General features: G+C 37.7%; 4 protein-coding genes and 1 long non-coding RNA gene across 6 annotated transcripts; 1 reads left to right on the top strand and 4 right to left on the bottom strand.

Annotated features, from left to right (window-relative positions):
• Positions 1-2,770: 2,770 nt before the first annotated feature.
• LOC140988820 (uncharacterized) lies at positions 2,771-4,746 on the bottom strand. Its single transcript, XR_012177370.1, has 3 exons — positions 4,641-4,746; positions 3,993-4,041; positions 2,771-3,270 (listed from the first exon to the last, which is right to left on the bottom strand). It is a non-coding gene; the product is annotated as an uncharacterized lncRNA (long non-coding RNA).
• Positions 4,747-10,649: 5,903 nt separating this feature from the next.
• Positions 10,650-11,369, bottom strand: LOC140987758 (uncharacterized). The gene has a single exon (XM_073456411.1). It carries the CDS (start codon positions 11,367-11,369, stop codon positions 10,650-10,652), a length of 720 nt encoding a protein of 239 aa, XP_073312512.1.
• A 27-nt stretch (positions 11,370-11,396) lies between these two features.
• LOC140987756 (uncharacterized) lies at positions 11,397-12,689 on the bottom strand. The gene has a single exon (XM_073456409.1). The coding sequence runs from the start codon at positions 12,687-12,689 to the stop codon at positions 11,397-11,399; it is 1,293 nt and encodes a 430-aa protein (XP_073312510.1).
• A 1,453-nt stretch (positions 12,690-14,142) lies between these two features.
• LOC140988148 (small ribosomal subunit protein eS25-like) lies at positions 14,143-15,528 on the bottom strand. The gene is made up of 4 exons (XM_073457103.1): positions 15,390-15,528; positions 15,213-15,287; positions 14,977-15,111; positions 14,143-14,469 (listed from the first exon to the last, which is right to left on the bottom strand). The coding sequence occupies exons 1-4, from the start codon at positions 15,390-15,392 to the stop codon at positions 14,356-14,358; spliced, it is 327 nt and encodes a 108-aa protein (XP_073313204.1). The 5' UTR covers positions 15,393-15,528; the 3' UTR covers positions 14,143-14,355.
• Positions 15,529-15,986: 458 nt separating this feature from the next.
• Positions 15,987-19,234, top strand: LOC140988855 (uncharacterized). 2 transcript variants are annotated; one of them, XM_073457932.1, is made up of 4 exons: positions 15,987-16,207; positions 16,302-18,741; positions 18,818-18,853; positions 18,955-19,234. In XM_073457932.1, exons 2-4 carry the CDS (start codon positions 16,435-16,437, stop codon positions 19,051-19,053), a joined length of 2,442 nt encoding a protein of 813 aa, XP_073314033.1. In that variant the 5' UTR covers positions 15,987-16,207; positions 16,302-16,434; the 3' UTR covers positions 19,054-19,234. The 2 variants fall into 2 exon arrangements, with proteins under 2 accessions (XP_073314033.1, XP_073314032.1); XM_073457931.1 differs by having other exon boundaries at positions 15,987-18,741.
• The last annotated feature ends 265 nt before the right edge of the window (positions 19,235-19,499 follow it).

Here is a 19,499-nt window from a genome sequence, read left to right as displayed (position 1 = left end):
GTTAAGTATTTGTAAGCCAAAAATTTATAAAAATAAGCATCTATTATCAATTTATCGTATTATTAATTATGTAATATAAACTAAATATCATGTATTAATGTTATGATCGGTTTTTGACTTCTTAGAACTTAGAAGTGCTTCAAGATTGTGTTAACAACATATAAAGCTATTATCCATCTAAACTGATCAATCGAATAACTTTACGTGAAGTGTCAAAATTGAATCGAATTGTTTTAAATACAAAATATCATATAATAAGTAATTAAACTACATAAACTTATATCTATCATTTCATTATCTCATATCACGAGCTAAATGATGAGGAGATGAGAGTATATTAAACTCATCCGAAATCAAATGAGCAAAAAAATGAAAAGTTAATTAATGCATAAACATTTCCAAATTCTACGTGACAATTTTTTCTTTTTATAGGTTTAGTAGGAGGTGGGGATAAGATTGAAGCCACCTGCCCCCTGAGTTTTTTTTTTTTTTTTAAAAAGGTTTTTATAGTTATAATTCCCAATTTATAAATTAAAATTGAGAGTTGCAGATTTCAGTGACAAAATCTTAAATCTGGTCTTATCTCTTACAATCGACAATCAGTGTTATTATTAGTTTGTGTGTTACAGATAATAATCTTCTCGGTAGAATTTTCTTTTTATTACCTTGTTTTGTTTTTTTTATTAATGTCAACATCAGGCAGAAGAATTTTCTTTTTATTACCTTGTTTTGTTTTTTTTATTAATGTCAACATCAGGGCAGAATCAGGATTGCACCCCAGGGGCTAAACTAAAAATGACCATGTTCACGAACATAGCAATGGATTGCAATGAGATGAGTTTGGGATGAACTCGGGACTTGCTCTGCCAAGGAATATTAATATTTTCTCCGTCACTTTTTTAGATCCGACCGCCTGAAAACCCGACGGATCCAAAAACCATCCCGCCTCTTTTTTATACATATCCCGGGTCAAAATTAGGTGAGTCCAACACGGATTGGACCCGTGGATCCGATATACATTTATATTAAATGAAATACATATATACATAATATGTATATGTCTATATTTATATATTATGTGTATATATATTTAATAAATATATCATATATGTATATATTATATACAATATACCCCAAACTGGATGAGTTTAAAACTTAACTCATTGTCATCTCTATATATAACACGTAATCATGTTTCAAAAATGGGTTACTGCTAGCTAGCACAATATCAATTTTAGTAGTTGGAGATTTAGAAAGAGACGACGTGGAATTAACATTCGGCCAAAATGTCCAATATAATATTTTTTTGTCACGAAAATTCTCGTGAGACGGTTTCATTAGTCAATTTTGTGAGATGAATATTCTATTTGGGTAACTCATGGAAAAATATTATTTTTCATGTCAAAAATATTACTTTTATCGTAAATATAAACATAATTGACTCGTCTCACGAATTATCATAAAATTCTAGGTATTTGGTTCCTTTTTTACTGGTAAACTACTGGTGGTTAGTGGCCATAACCAAATCAGATAGCTATAAGCTTGGAGTAGGTACTCAGTTAGACAGCTGACGTAGGCTTGGGAGGGACCAGTTGATAGGTATCTAAAGAAGACAGGTATATGGATAAGTTGGGTTGAGAGACGAAACGACGACACACAAAAGGGACAACAAGCTCCATCATCGAGATACTCAACAGTTTCAAGGAGTGCATTGATAGGAGAAAATATTGAGAGCATTTGAGGGATAAGTGATCAATTGTGATTCATCTTTTGGCTATTGTTTCTTGCACATGTAACTTTCTTTGTTAAGTTGATCAATAAAGACAATCAGACTTGTCAAATTGGGTCAGGCACGTCGGCCGGCCCGTTCCGCTATAAAAATTGAGCGGGTTGGGTTGATAAAATAGCAGCCCGCTTGGAGACGGGCCAAATGGGTTGAGCCCGTTTGGGTTGCGGGCCAAGATGGGTCGGGCCCAAACGGGGCGGGTTGGCCCACCAAATTAGGGTATAATTTTATATTTTTTATATTTTTAAGTTTTAAGTTTTATATAAAAATTGAAATAAGTCTCCTGCGCCTCCATCACTCTCTTATCTTATTTCTTTCTTATTTTTCTCCTTGGCATCGCCTCCATCACTCACTCTGGTAAAATCTGAATCTCTGTAAATTTTATTCATGAATCTTAAAGGGAAGAAATTTTTGTAAATTTTATTCATGAATCTTAAAATAATTTTTAAGCATAACAGTTGTTTGTGAACCCAAGAGCGGTTTTGTTTGAAGTCCGACGAGTTGTAGTGAAATTTTGTGGATCTGACGGATGTTTGATAATTATGTGTATTGTTGAACACATAATATTTTCTAAAATTTACATCCTTCTCTTTCCTCGACTTTCTGTTCTCTTCCATGTCTCAATCTTCATGTTTGGTTTAAGCACTTTACTTTTTATGGATTATGTTGATGCTTTCTTAATTTCTCTTATTTCAATGTTTTTAAGTATTTTATGAAACTATTTAACTAAAATATATTTTCTTCTATGTTTACTGCGATATTGTTTAGTATTTTTTTCTTAAAAAAAATAAATGAGTTAAAAATAAGCGGGTCGGTCCGCCTAGCCCGCGGCCCAAGGTGGGTTGGGCTGGGTGGCCATTTAGAGGCCCGCGAAAATGGCAAGCTGGCCCGCCCCCTTAATGGCGGATTGCGGGCTGGCCCGCCCCGCCAACCCGTTTTGACATGTCTAAAGACAATTGGCGTGTTCTCAGATGTGAGGCCCATTTACTCTAACAATAATTAATGATCAAACAATAATGGTTTGATTTAAAACTGCAGCGGAAATGGTTTAAAAATACTTTAAAACGGACCTCAGGGCCTAGAAAAAATTTCGGCATGACCTCCCCGTAAGCAGGACATCCCGAAAAACTTAAGCAGCATTTTATATCAAAATATACTCCAACTAGAGTCATAAAAACAAAAACCAAAGTCAACAACCTATAGCCGCACTGGCCAGGACTACACAGAAATTAAAACTTACCACATACTCACCAGATCATAAGAATCATAGGGTCAACTCAGAACAGCACAAAAACAACCAAATATCATTACAGATACACGGGGCATCTCCCCGGCAAATAAACTACAATACAAGACTGAAACAAACTCAAGACATACATATAGACTAACTGGAAAACTCCACTGACAGAACCAAGCAATCCAACCTCAATCCCGAGCTCCACTGGCGGAACCTCGGCCTGATGCTGCAAAACGACTCGGGAGATCTACCATGGTGCCCAATAGCAACCACAGCAGCCCCCCCAGTAAACAACTGAGGTTAGGATTCTGGTATGAAACAGTTCAACAATAACAACAATAATCATAAATCATGCATAATCATATAGTAAAATGTAATATGCAATGCATGAAAGGCTCAACGAATAATCGGGATAACAGGAGCCAACAAACGGTACGATAACAACTGGAATAATGCTCGAGCAACAACACAGGGGAGCTACATCGTCATGCAACTAAACCGCCCTGCCAAGTATGCGAGGTATGCCAAGCTGTGCTGAATAACACCCCTGACTCGGCCTCCATACAGCTGATACGCTATAACAGGATGGCACAATAGAACGAACTAGATGACACAATCCCAGCGCTCATCTCAAAAGGTTGCACTAACCACGGAATTGTTCAATCACATCTACGGTTTCATGTGTATAGGCCTATCAGCCACACAATGATCCCGAGATAAACAACAGTGCCAGATAACAACGGATATCAACAATGGGCTAACAAGAACGATAGGGCTCAACATGAATGTCATAACTGTATGCCCGATACTAAATGCCAATAATATGTCATAATAATAAACATAGATCACAACGAAGGCATTTAACAATTTATAACAGTCAGCAATTCATAAACACAATCCATGTAACACAGAATGACAATCAAACATAATTTATGTTTTACCGTTGTATGTTACCGAGCTATAACATACCTATAACAACTTGAAACTCCAATATCAACTTCTCTTCAAAACTCTCGGCCTAAACAAATCACAATAAGTCGATCATGAAAACTACCTTCCATACCAATGTCCGATTTGGCACAAAAGAGCATAAAATTCGTATCTCACTCAATATTAACTCAAATCAATATCCGCTAATTGGAAATGAAAGATAACTCGGATATCTAACTTTTTCTAGAAGAAGCCATCTTCCAAATCTTAGTAGATTAATCCCAGAATTATCAAGAACACACTGCCACTCAACAGATTTTCGGACAGAATTCTCCTACTGAGCAGTTTCAGAAAAACCACCATAAATTGCTCAATTCTTAATGAAATTTAACGAATCTTATATCATTACAAAGACAACACATAGCTCTACAACTTTTAATTTAACCAAAAACCCAGAATCCGAGTGCTTATATGTCATAAACCCGAATTACAGTAGTTGTTCTGCACAGCACACTTGCAGAATTCGATTCGACACATTTTGGTAGAAAAATCATATCAAATCCGTTTCTTATCCAAATTCGATGATTCTAGTGGCTAAAAACAGAAAACTTAAAGCACTATAAGGTTTATTTAGATCATTTCTACAAATTCAAGTTAAAAAAATCGCAGCAACACAAAAACTCTCACCCAAAAATCGGAAGAATTCGCGCAGAAACAGAGCACCGGAACAGCAGCTTCGATCTACCCGAATCCTTGCTCAAACTTCGCAATTTCTAACTTGAATCGAAGNGTATGTATATATATATATATATATATCTTGTGTATTTGGTTACTAAAATAATAACTCAAGCCCATCTATCTCGGTCTGTATTTATTTTGCTCTCGTGTGTTATTTAAACTCTATATGTATTTTATATCGTTAAATTCTCCGATATTTTAAAATACATATTTTTAACACACTTATTGAAATTATTTGGCATAAATAATTATTTTAATTTATAACTCAATAATTATTCTAATTATGCCAAAATTACCGGATAATTAATTACAGGGCCTTACACCCGTGGATGTAGGCGTCTGAACGCTGAACCACGTAATTCGATCGTGTTTTATCTTGTGTGCTTGGATTCTTGATTGATTGCATGTGCTGCATTGTGTTTGTCATAAATCTTGATTGATAAAACCTTACAATTGGCGCCGTCCGTGGGAAGGGGAGACAAAGCCACGACCAAGAAGATCAAGAAGATGAGTTCGATGAAACTTGATATCAAGAAGTTCTCAGGAAGCAATGACTTCGGACTGTGGAGGATCAAGATGAAAGCTATATTAATCCAACAGAGGCTGGTAGAAGCACTAAAGGGAGAAGACGCGATCCCAGATGATTCAAATGAGAAGATACAAATCCTTGCCAAAGCACAAAGCGCCATCATAATGTGCCTCGATGATAAACTTCTCACGGAAGTTTCAAAAGAAACTTCTGCGACAACCATGTGGAACAAGCTGGAAAACTTATACATGACTAAGTCACTTGCCAACAGACCGTATATGAAGCAACGACTATATTCCTTCATGATCACAGACGATAAAAGGATCTCAACTCAAATAGATGAATTTATTAAAATCCTGGATGATCTTGAGAATATAGATGTGAAGTTGGAGGATGAAGACAAGGCCCTGATATTGTTAAACTCCCTCCCAAGTTCATGCGAAAATCTACGTGATGCCATGTTATATGGCAGAGAACAAACAATATCTCTTGAAGAAGTTCAAATCATCTATACAAGCCAAAGAATTACAAAAGAAGATTCAATCCAATGGGCATATGCAAGGAGAAAGCCTTGCAATTCGTGGAAGAACTTAGAAGAGGTCCACAAGAAACGAAAGAAACCACTCAAGATCCAAAAACAGAAATAAACATAGATGTTTCCAATGTCATAAGGAGGGACACTACAAAAGGAATTGCCTTGAAAGGAAGAACTGACAAGACAAATCAAGGGAAAGTGCTGAAGCTGCGGTGGCATGTGAAGGCTATGACTCAGCATAAGTACTGGCAATTACAGATCAAAGCCCTTGCATTGATTGGATCCTTGATTCGAGGTGTTCATTCCACATGTGTCCCACCAGATCCTGGTTTGAGACATTCACTGAAGCAGAAGAAGGTTTGGTACTGCTTGGGAAATGATTTATCATGCAAAGTGAGGGGCATCGGTACCATAAGACTCAAAATGCATGATGGAATGGAGAGAGTGCTGACTGAAGTGAGATTTGTCCAAAAGAAATTTGATCTCCTTAGAGATACTTGACTCGAATGGTTATAATTTCAAATCTGAAAATGGCATGCTCACAATACAAAAGGGGTCATTAGTGGTCATGCAAGAACACACAAAAAACTCGCTACACATACTACAAGGTACCACAGTGATAGGCAGGTCTGCTATGGCGTAAACCACCAATGATACATCAAAGTTATGGCATCTCAGACTAGGACACGTCAGTGAGCAAGGATTAATTCACATATCCAAGAAAAACTTGCTGTGTGGAGACCAAATTCTCGGCCTAGGCAGTGTGAATATTGCATCATTGGAAAAGCTAAAAGAGTGAAATTCATGTAATCGCATGGTGAAATTCATAGCTAGTTTGCAAGTGGCGGACTCAAATATGTCTGCAAATATCTTCCAATTGGGAAAAAAAAATCTCTTCTCAGATGCCACTTCCTTTCTCACACTGGGCATAAGGGGTTTTTTTTTTAAAATTAATTTATTTTTTAATTTTAATTTCAAAAATAATTTAAAATATATATATATTGCAACTTTACTGCAATCCGTGCTTTGTAAGCATGGATGGTGCGGACGTGGAGCGTCCGCGCGAGCCGTCCGCATTTACGGAGCACGGACGCTGTAGGAGCGGACAGTCCACGTGTGTGCTCAATTCACCCCTCACCCCCTCACCTTATCCCCCTCCTTTATCTCTTCATTCCTCCTTCTTTACCCATTCATTTTTTCCTTCTCTCTTCTTCATAATTTTTCCTCCCCTCTCAAAAGTTTTTCGACATCGGTGCTTACTTTATATTGAATTTTAGAAGATCGACAACATATTTCAGAATGGTAGAGAATCGAGGTCCCGAAGATTCCAGTGTCCTCTATTTACAATAGACACATATGTCATCAACAATTTCTTCCTTAACCGTTGATGATATTATCAAAGTGAAGAGGTCAGACAATTTGATTTAGAAGTTATACACTGATAATTATATACACAATCGTGTGCTTACATTTTTGAATCATATGGGTTTCTATGGAGTTTTAGAATGTGGTTCACAACTTTTTGATAATCATTTGATTACTGCTCTTGTTGAACGTTGGCGACGCGAGACACAAACGTTTCATTTTCCATGTGGTGAAGCAACCGTCACGTTACAAGATGTTTCAATAATTTGGGGTCTAACAATTGATGGTGAAACAGTCACTGGAATAGATGTGTCACATAAAGTTGAGGAATGGCAACACATCTGTTTGGATTTGTTGGGATTTTTGCCATCATCAAAATATTTGAAAGGTGATCATCTGTCTATGACTGCACTATACGATCATTGTATGTCTAACATTGTTACTGATAATACTTCAGAAGTAGATGTTAAATTTACCCGTTGTATAGCGTTAATGATTATTGGAGGAATAATGCTCCCTGACTATCAAGGAGGGTCTGCTAGACTAATATTTTTGCAACTGCTACGGGATATTGATAATGTGAAGTCTTATAGTTGGGGTAGTGCAGTTTTAGCATTTCTATACCGTGAGTTATGTAACGCGTCACGTATAGAGAAGACTACAATGGCTGGACCTTTATATATCCTGCAGGTATAATTAATGTAATGTGATTATTTAACACAATGTTTTTGTTAATTTTGTTGATATATTTTTATTATTATAAGCAGATATGGGCATGGAGCAGGATTAAATGTGTTAACCCCGACCGAGGTGTGTTAACATTAGGTGTACCTCCCGTTGATCCAGATGCTATTATTCCAGTTTCTCAGTATAGTGTGCACGGTATTATTTAAGAATTATTGTGGTAATATCATATATATCTCGTATAAATTTTTGATATGTAATTTTTTTTTAAAATTGTAGGTGGAAAATTGAATTCAGTTACACACATTCGCCAACACATGTTGTAAGAATTATAAGGGATTCTATAGATTGTATGAATATTAACGAGGTGTTCTTTAATTTTTATATTTAATAGTGATTAAATGAAGATGATTTTGTTTTGAGTAGATGAATTTATTATCTGAACATTTTAATTTTTTACAGTTTAATTGGGTCGTTTATCAGAAGAATGACATAGATGTGAAGACGATTACAGATTCATACGACAACAAAATATGGCGATGTGTTTGTCCTCTTATATGCTTTGACATTGTGGAGATGCACCGTCCTAATCGGGTGATGCGACAATTTAGAAGACGACAATCAATTCCAGGGTCTGCCGTCGACAATGATGATATGCATAATATCACCAGAATAGGACATCGAAACACCGATTGGAGAGATTATCATAGAAATTCAATTGAGTTGTGGAATAATAGACTGAGATATGTTGCAAAAGAGGTGCGACACGGGCGATCGATGCAAACTGAAGAAGACGCAATCCACCTGATTGTGAGACCGGGAGCCATTTGTATCATTATAATAATGACGATGATTCTTCAACTTAAATGTAACTATATCAATTTCATTGTATTGTTTGCATTGTATAAATTATACCATTTCTACAATATATTGATAATAAGCGAAAGATAAACGGAATATAAGATTAAAAAAATCATAAGTGCCTAGTAAAAAAAAAAGAAACACAATTAAACAAACACGTCCACAAGAATGTTTTAACATTTACACATCCGAACACAAGAAAGTACACGATTGACAGATAAAATGAAAAAACATAGTTGACGTCTATGTTATCAAATTTGGCATTCTTCCGTTCGTGATCACCTGCGAAAATAAAATAAATTACAATTATTGAACCCCAAACTTTAACTCATGCAATGTATGAATTGTATATTAATAAACAAATAAAAGCATGGGATATCATACTTCACTCAACTTGAATAAGGAATCGTTGATCACGGCTCATCCTCGTCATTCTCTGGTAGCACTCCCGATGCATCCCCTTTCTGCTAATAGTCATACTGAAAATGGAACGGAGGAATGAACGGCGGAGGTGGAGGGATGGTTCCTGGGTCAACACCCCTGTGGATTAGCATTGTCTGCATCATGTACTCGACATAGGCGAAATGTTCATTGTGGTTCAAGTTAACTTGTTCTTGATGAGCCATGAAGGCAAGAGTCTCATCTACTTTGTCGTTTTGGGACCGCCTGCGGGGCTGTGGGCGACGCGGGGCGACGGTGCTCGATCCACCTGTATCTCCCTCATGAGTGGGGAAGTCTAACTGTCGTTTCGTGTACTTCCGTTGAAAGTCATCTGCACAAATGGGCTTCATTGGTTGCAGTCACTCCTCATCATCACGAAATACAACCCCCTGACCTCGCACACAACTCTGATATGATTGTGGGAAAGAAAAGCCCGATGTGTCTATTATTCACGCTCATCATGATCTGAGAATAGATGAGCTTTCCTATATTGATGTTGTAANCCGATTATCATAGCGTAATCCGGGGCAGCAACCAAAGCCAGGAAGGCGGAATCATCGACCTCGGACGTTTCTAATAATGCATTGATATTACCCGAATCATACGACACAAGTCTACCCCGAACAAAGGCCTTGTTATCCGTCCTCTCCCCCGCATTTGCATAAAATTCTCGCACCACTGAGACCACCGCCGCGTTAGGTTGAGCCCCAAATTTTACCCATCCCCGTCTCTCCAACTCCACAAGAGGCCCTACATATCGATCCTCCTTTTGCCTACGAAATCCTCGCTCGGTAATCGGGTTTCTATGAATTTTTGCATGTTCATACCGAGCTTTAGCCGCCTCATTCACAAATTTACTTCTATCAAATGACGAATAAGAGGAAGAACTAGGATTACCTTTCGACTTCTTAGGAGCCATGGTGATAAGAATTGCAGGTGGTGAATTGTGTTGAAGAAGATGACCGGAGAATGAGAGAAGAGGAAGATGAATTTGTATTAAGAAATTATAGATAAGGGGATTTGAGAAAGGGGAATTTTTAGTTTGGGATTTGAGAGAGAAGGTGAAGGGGAAAATGCTTGTAGAATGAGTGAATGGGAGGGGAGAGAAGGGAGGAGTGGCCTTATACCCGCTCCTGCTCGAGCGGTAAAGAAATACCGCTCGAGCGCGAGCGGCTCTGGATTTTTTTCCAGCGCCGCCCGCGCCCGAGCCCGAGCGGTATTTTTTACCGCTCGAGCGCGAGCGGCGCTGGAAAAAAATCAAGCGTTGCTCGCGCTCAGCGGCGCTGGAAAAAACTCCAACACCCCTCGCGCTCGAGCGGTGAAAAAATACCGCTCGTGCTGGGAAAAAAATTTTCCCAGCCACTCTCGCGCCCGAGCGGTTATATTTTCCGGTCGCGCCCGAACGCGACGATTGTTCGCCTTTTAATTTTTTTTAAAATTAAATATTTGAAAAGTAAATATTCAAAAACATTAAAAAAAAATGTACAGAAAGTTATTCTCAATTAACATATCAAGCGTTATTACATCATAACAAAAGACTTCATCAATGTTGTCTCTCTCTGGAAACCGCCGTGTCCATCTCATTTTGCAATCGTGTAGTTCTGTCTCTACCAACTCTTATTCTTTCACGTCTAACAGGGTTGTGGTTCAACTCGAAAGTTGGAGGATCCCAGTATTGCTCATCTGCAAGAGGTTGAAATCTGCCCTCGTACGTTGCCAAGTACTCAGATATGTTATACCAGGGCTGCAAAAGTGTCGTTGGATCCAAAGAGTGCCACTGAGCGGTGCAAATAGCATGAGAACATGGGATGCCAAAAATCGTCCATTTACCATATGAACAATCACTCGTTGATATCTTCACGACCTGCATATGTTGGCCACGACTTGGTCTTCCTACAGTTGCGACCGAAGCAGTTTGCTCACGTATATCGTACTTCGCAACACGATGTTCACTAGATTTTCTCGCCCATTTCTCATATTTCCGACATGCGTAATATGACCACAGCTGATTTTCCTGAACCATACGATCACCTCTTGTCATACGTTCAATGAAATATTGTACGCACCTCAGAAATGTCAAGTGTACTATGGCAGATATAGGAAGTCTACGCGCACCCTTCAACACACTGTTCAAACACTCCGACATATTGGTTGTCATCACCCCACGACGCCAACCACCGTCATGAGCCAAACTCCATTTTTCTTTCGAAATTCCAGCAAAATATCGGTGCGCCAAAATATTTTTTTGCTTGATTGCCTCCATTATTGATTCAAACTTACAAATTTGACTTTATGTTCCTGCCGCCCAGCATAAATCTTTCAAATGCACGTATTTGAATTTGACGTTAAAGTTTGAACACACATGTCTCAAACAAAAATGATGCACACCGTAAGGAGATTGAAAATATGGTAGATCTCCAGTTTCGCGCACGATTCCCTTATGCCTATCAGAAATAAGACACACACCATTTTCACTACGAACAACATGTCTTCCTAGGTGCTCCAAGAACCATTTCCAAGAATCTGTTGTTTCTTCGTCCACAATAGCAAATGCTAGGGGTAGAACCTGATTGTTCGCATCCAAAGTGACACCGATCAACATTTTGTGCTTGTATTTGGTATACAAGTGTGTACCATCGACACTTATTATTTTCCGACAATGCCGAAACCCATCAATACACGGCTTGAATGCCCAGAAAATATAGTTCAGTGTCTTACTCATTTCAGTGTTGGCTCTGAGATGCTTCCACTCCACAACTGTTCCCAGATTATATTTGGACAAAGCAAACATATATTTGGGAAGTAATTGAACGGAGCTCTCCCATGTACCATAAGCAATTTCCATAGCACGTTTCAAACTGCGCCATGCCTTCGTGTACGAGATTTGATATCCATATTTATCTTTCACATTTTCGATTATATACTTAATCTCGTACGCAGGATCACAACAAACAACTCCCAATAGAGTATGTGCCACCATTTGACTGTTCAAATTCTTATGATCTATACCAACAGAAGTAGATATACAAGTGTGAGGTCCGCCATATTTTGTTATTTTCCAATACTCAGTCTTGATCTTCAAAGAAGCGCGAAGTCCCCATCGACAAATGACCGTAGAAGAATTGTTTTTACAACATAACTTCCACAAACTGCGTGTGCTTTCCACGACACGGTACCCACGCCTGACAACTCTTACTGAATAATCCTTCACAGATGCAATAAGATCATTCTTATCTTTAAATAACATATTAACACATAATTCACCTCTATCCGGATTGTAATACCTTGATTGCACTCCAGAAGGTACATCGACAGAATCAGGAGGCTCTTTCCCAAAAAATTTATTAAAAAATGATGGCATTTCAGAAGTGTTTGAAAGAAATGGTACAGTCTGCCTCTGTAATGTGTCACGAGGTGGTTGTCGAGATGGTGTTCCCTCATCAGGATTTGTACGAGTATTCACTTCATCATCAGCATTCAATTCTTCTTCTTCTTCTTCAGACTCACTGTATGATATATCGGGTTCAGAATCAGTCCTCAAAATATCATCATTATTGGCCTGATCCGGACAACGAGCACTCATATCTAATGTTGGATTCAGTCAATATGGAACATGATGTTGTTCCGACGAAACATTGATATATTGATCCCAAGACCCACTTACACCATCGAAACTCATATTACCGAGTCTTTCAGTAACCTGTGGAATCAAAGATTCTTGCTCCGGAAAACCATCATATGTAGAAGTACCAGGTTGGTTATTGAAACCAAAATCGGATGCATGTCGAACGTAGGAGTCAGGATCATCAAATCCAACATGATGCTCAATTGAATTTGCTTCCACGTATAAATGCAACATATGCATATTGTAACATTGCATTATAAACTGTAAAGAATCATCATCAACGAGATTGACTTGAATTTCATGCCAAGATGATCTTTCCATGAATGAATATTTTGTTGACAACTTCAAAGAAAAATTCGTTGGATCGATTCCTAACATTTTATCCACAACTTCAACCAACTCCAACAAATTAATAGACCGTAATACTCGTATCGGTCTAACAAATAGAATGCTATATTCAACTGATCTATTATCGATAACTACGTGACCACCAAAATATAAGAGTATATCGATATGAGACATTTTGCCAATAAAACTTGAGAGAAAATTGAAAAAGAAATTGATAATGCAATTTTCTAATATATCATCGTTTATATAGAATAAAAAAGTTCACTACTGTTTACGTTTCAATTATTTATGTACGGGTGAAATTCTGAACATTCACGTGAAGCGTTACGAGTCTGAATGAATATTCACGTGAATCGTTCAGAAAAGAAAAACAAATGAACAGGAAAAAACCGAAAAAAAAAATATTGATTTTGACAGAGTCCGTGCTTACAAAGCACGAAGTGGCTCCACGTGGGAGCACTGTCCGTGCTTTGTAAGCGCGGACGCTCCAATGTGGAGCACCATCCGTGCTTACAAAGAACGGACGGTGCTTCACGTCCGCACCATCCGTGCTTACGAAGCACGGATTGCCGTAAAGTTGCAATATATATTTTTTTAAAATTATTTTTGAAAATAAAATTAAAAAATAAATTAATTTAAAAAAAAACCCCATATACAAGTCATCTTTGTAGATAAATAAAGGTACACGGACGGTTCATTAGTTAGCGGGTCATTCCTTCTTTAAATAAAAACTTATAATTTCAAAAGCTATATTTAAATAAATAAATAAAATTCATCACTGCTAAACACTGAACATACTTCTCTCAATTTTCGCTAGTCAGAGTTGCATATTATTTTGAAAAAACCTGTTGGAACCAGATTGGATCGTCTCATTTGATCCAAGGTTTGAAACCTACGGCAATGTGCTCAGAAACAGATCGATCTGGTTCGGCATCTTCAGTTGTAACACTCTTAATGAAGCTTTCCTTCGAGCTGAAATAGCTGTCATTATTGTGAACTGCTATTTGACAAAGATAATACCCATAACCAAAAAAGTAGAACAATCATTTGAACAATCTTAACGTGGAAAAGAAAACGGCAAAGATGATTACCACCATGCTTGTGGAACAGAATGAAAATACATTGCATCAGATTAAATATGCTGAATATTAAACCAGGTTTAGAGGATACCAAGGAACAATATCATTCAAGATAGTTATCATTAAAGCTAAAAGAAACATGGTCCAAAACTAGCAAACTCCCATTTCAAGCTCTCCGATAGAGAGAAAAGCAACATCTAGGTGTTGGTGGCTCTTGTGTATATCTGCTGGCTTGAGTGAACCGACACCATTCTGATCAAACCTCGTGCCATCAGTTCCCTGATTGCTTTTCTAGCAAGCGATCCATTGATCTGCGAATATATTGATGATCGAGACAAACATAAATAGACAGGGTAAGTTCGGTCGACCAACCAAATCAATGAAAATCAAAATCTTGTATGTAAAGTAAAACGGGGAATGTGATGATGATTAAAGAAAAGTTTTTTTTCTAATTGATTTAAGAGCTAAACAAGTTCATTAACATGATTAAACTCAAATACATTCTACATCGAATCAGCAAATTATGGAGTCCGCAAGAAAGGTAAAAATAAATTAAAGCATTTCACATAATTTTAAGGTTTATCTTAAGAATATCCACACCATGTCAGCTAAACTTTCAGATCAGCCAGATCAATTGATGAAATACCTCTGTAAAATGGGAAAAGACACAATAACAAAGTGCATTACGAGTGCGTGAATGAACTGCAACACTAAATAAGACCAAACGTAGAGCATAACAAATGATGCGGTTACACAAACAAACCCCATCTAATAACAAGTTAATATCCGATCTCTCTATATAGAGTACATGAACTTACTCTGAGACGATCGGAGAGAACTGAAGGAGTGATGAGCTTGTACTTAGGCGCCTCGGACAGCAACTTGTCGTAGGTTGCTTTATCAAACATCACCATGTTGTTCACCTTCTCCTTCTGCTTTCCCTTGCTCCACTTCTGCAAATTACGATTCGCCACAGCATTTCCACCATATCAGACACTACTTCACACACACATCACCGATAACACACACAAGCAGAACCGCACAAAAAATTCACCTTCTTCTTCTGCTTTCCTCCGCCGGTCTTCGCCGGCTTGGATGACGGTGGAGGAGCCTTTTCCTTCTTCGGCGCCTGCAACGATAGGAAAAAAAACAACTTAACCCATAGATAAACTAGATTAATGCCTTTTGTTATATATGTACGTATAAATCGTGCGGTTCGGCGGCGGCCCACCATCGTTAAGTAAATCTGTAGGCTGGGAGCGGCGGGAGTTGGGGGAAGCAAGCGGAGGGGAGCGGTTCTACGTATAGCTAGTTAGGGTTTTTATTTGCCATTCCGTGCGGATAAATTCTCGGTTCAGTCCCATATGTTTGGGGTAGTTCCCGATGTAATCCTAAACGAATATAATGAGCCGATTTAGTCCTAAAAATTACCAAAGTTGTCTCAATCCTATTTTTCTGTTAGTTTGCTGGCAAACTTAACAGATTAGATTGACTTCATAAATCAATTAGAACAAAATTAAAATCCCCAAAAAATCGATACTTTCTCTACGCTAAAAATTCCCAAACTCCTCCATTCCTCCCCCATTCAAAATCCCCAAAAAAACTGATGCTATCTCTACGCTAAAAATCCCCAGAAATCCCCAACCTCCTCCATCTCGCCATCTCTCGATGTCATCAAGGTATGTACGCAATGCTTTTGACTGGAATTAATGTAATTCTTGAAATCTTTAAATCGAAGCATCGTGAAATCTTAGAAATATAGCCGCATCTGTAATATCTTGAAATTGGGAATAATTTTTTTTCGTTGATGATGGTCAAATCCGTTAAATATTTCAGCGAAGTATCATTTTTCGTAAGCTAATTGCTTGTTATTTATTAGCAGCCGAAAGTTACATTGCTTGAAATGGATTTCCAGTTGAAGGAAGTCTTCATCCCTGTCCTCACTCTCTCCTTCCTCAGCCGATGAATTTCTCTATGTGTCGTCACCGCAAGGTTGATAAGTAATGGCTAAACGCAGTAACTCGACAATCGAGATTACTCCAAATTATGGTAATTTATTATATTTTCACTTTTTTTTACTTAATTTTGTATCATGCATTTTTCAGTCAAGACTTATATTGTTTTTTCGTTTTTTTATGTGTAGGTTTACTTGGAAAACAAGATTTGATTACTATTAAAATGCATTACAGGGGAAGGTTTAAATGTAAAGGAGAACATGATGAATACGTTGGGGGAAGTTTTGAATATTTCGACTTTTTTATCTTGATAAGTTAGCAATGGTTGAGTTGTGGGGGTTTGCAGATGATCTTGGATTCAAAAATAAAGATGCTATTATGTTTTGGCACAAGATCGGGAATACGCTAAATAAAAGGAGATGTTTACGAAATGATTCAGATGTGTTGGAAGTTAGAAAGAATATTCCAACAAACTATGAGGTAGAAATTTATATGGAACACTTAGATGCATATTCAATTAATGGTTTAAACGAACAAAGTGGATTTCAAGCTGTCGGTGAATTTTTTGACATCGATGAAGTTGTTGTCATGGATGATATGTTGTTTGATGCATTCATTGACCATGAAATTCAATCTACGAAAGGAAAGAATACGATTTCTGTTGAGAGAGAAAATGCAGATAATCTGCAATTAGTGGTGCATGAGCTGGAGGATGATGATGGCGACGAAGAAGATGTTTGCGTAGACAATGAAGATTTGGATAGTATTCATGATTCTGATGAGGAAGAAGCAAAAAATTATCCAAAGTTTGATCCAAAGAGAGAATCTGAAAACCCGGGCTTGAAGCATGGTATGATTTTTTGCTCAAAGAAAGAAGCGAAATTTGCGATTCAAACTCACTGCATTAGAAGAGGAATGGCAGTGAATTTTGTGAAGAATGATAATATTCGTCTTTGGGCGAAGTGCAACAATGATGATTGCCGCTGGATTATTCATGTTGCAAAGATGACTAATGACAGTTGTTGGCAAATAAGAACTTTTGATGACAAGCATAATAAATGTTTTCGGGAATTTAGCAACAAGAGCATCAACTCAACGTGGTTGGCAAAGACTTTTTCCAGGATAATAGCGACAAATCCTAAAATGGGAACCGATGAGTTTAAGCAAGAGATTTGCAGGACATTGAATGTAAACATTTCGAGGAAGGTAGCTTATGTAGCAAAGCGAAAGGCACTAATGCTGGTGCAAGGGACTGCACATGAGCAATATCGTCAACTAAGGAAATATTGTGCTGAACTCAAAAGATCAGATTCTCGAGCCACAGTAGTTTTGAAGTTGACAGAAGACGAAGAAGGGCCAAGGTTCCAAAGATTATACGTTTGTTTTTCAGCGTGTAAGCAAGGGTTTAAGGATGCATGCCGTCGTGTCATTGGTGTTGATGGATGCTTCTTAAAGGAACAACATGGTGGACAATTGCTAGTGGCTGTGGGATTAGATCCGAATAACAACACATTCCCAATATGTTACGCGTTGGTTGAACGTGAAATAAAAGATAGTTGGACATGGTTTCTCCGGCTCTTAGATGAAGACCTTGGGATTAGTGGTGCTCAGTATGATTTTACATTTATGTCAGATAAGCAAAAAGGTTTGATTCCAGCACTTGAATCTTTATTTCCTGATGCGGAGCATAGATTTTGTGTCCGACACTTACACAGCAATATGAAACGTGCTGGATTCAAGAGTTTAGCTGTTAAGATCACCTTTTGGGCTGCGGCAAAAGCGACAAGAATTGAAGTTTTTCGAGTTCAAATGAATGAGATGAAAGTTATTGATGAAAATGCATATGAATGGCTTGCTAAGAAGCATGAAAATCAATGGTCTAGAGCATATTTCAGCACCTCCCCTAAATCTGACATCTTATTGAACAACATGTGTGAAACTTTTAACAGCATTATTTTAGATGCCAGGGAAAAACCAGTGATAGATATGTTTGAAACACTACGGAATCTTTTGATGGCCAGATTTCAAGTTAATAGAGAGAAGGTAAAAAAATGGAAGGGTCGAATTTGTCCAAACATCAAAGATGTGTTGGAAAAGATCTATATGGAGGCTGTTAGGTATTTCCCAATGAAGTCCGATGAGATGCATTACCAGATATCAAGATCAGATGATATACGTGATCAACATTCAGTTGACCTGTCGATTAGGTCTTGCAGTTGTAGGAGATATGATTTGACTGGCATTCCTTGCAAGCACGCTGTATGCGCCATTTGGTGCAAAAAAGAGGATCCAGAGATGTATGTTCATTCGTATTACCTGATCGAGACCTATAAAAGATGTTATGCAATGTCCATAATGCCTACCAATGGTCCAAGTTTGTGGCCTGAATGTAATTTTCCTCCTCTATTGCCTCCAATTCACAAACAGAAACTTGGAAGACCGGCGAAATTGCGAAGAAGAGAACCAGATGAACCTCCCCCTTCTTCTCGAAATAAGTTGAAAGGTGTGAAAAATTTCAATAAATGCAAATTATGCGATGGATCAGGACATAATCAAAGGACTTGTAAGGAGAATGAAGACGTCCAACAAGAGACCGTGACACAAAAAATACGAAAAGAAAAACTACATGTAAACGTATTTGGTTCATTTCATTGTTTTTGTGTTGTTTACGAAAATTCTTATTTGTGTATGTATAAAACTACAGGTGAGAAGACCACAAGACGTTGGTGTTCATATTCAAGTAAGCTTAAGTTTAATATCATTGATAAATGTAAATTATTTGTAATATATATTTGTATAAAATGTATTCAATAATAGGCAATAAATGTATGTTTATTATAGGGTAATCGACCGGTGAATATCAAGAAACCTGCTTTTGTAAAAGACGGCGTCAACTTTACAACTGTCTCACAACTACGATCGTCCATGAAGTCTACCTAGTCCGAAGGATCTAGCAGGAACAAGTGATTTTGTGGCTGGGATTTGTATTTTCTTTTTTGGCGTCCATGTTTTTCGGTAGTAGTTTTACTGTCATTAAAAAGCCTACAGTTGTCTTTGTTACTGTTATGTTGATATGAGGAAAAGTTGGTAGTTTTGTAATTGGGGTGTGTTGAAATCTTGATCCTCAACTGTTGGTGAATTTTTGTCCATGGGTATTGACTGCTAACTTTTATCATCTTAGGTATTTTACTTTCTGGTGTTCGGTTTTTCAGTGGAACATGGGTATTGACTCTGCTCACTTTTATCATTTTGGTCCTCGCTTGAATGCTTTCTCTTTTTCCCTCTTAAATGCAGATAATAGCAGCTTCCATTAGAAAGTGAAAGCAAATACAGTACCTAACTAATATGGGACACATGAAACTATACGACATGCAAGCTCACAAACT

The sequence above is a fragment of the Primulina huaijiensis genome, chromosome 11 (assembly GCF_012295235.1).
Source record: "Primulina huaijiensis isolate GDHJ02 chromosome 11, ASM1229523v2, whole genome shotgun sequence".
Taxonomy (NCBI): domain Eukaryota; kingdom Viridiplantae; phylum Streptophyta; class Magnoliopsida; order Lamiales; family Gesneriaceae; genus Primulina; species Primulina huaijiensis.
Note: the sequence above shows the minus strand (reverse complement) of the source record. Positions and strands in the feature narration are given on the sequence as shown.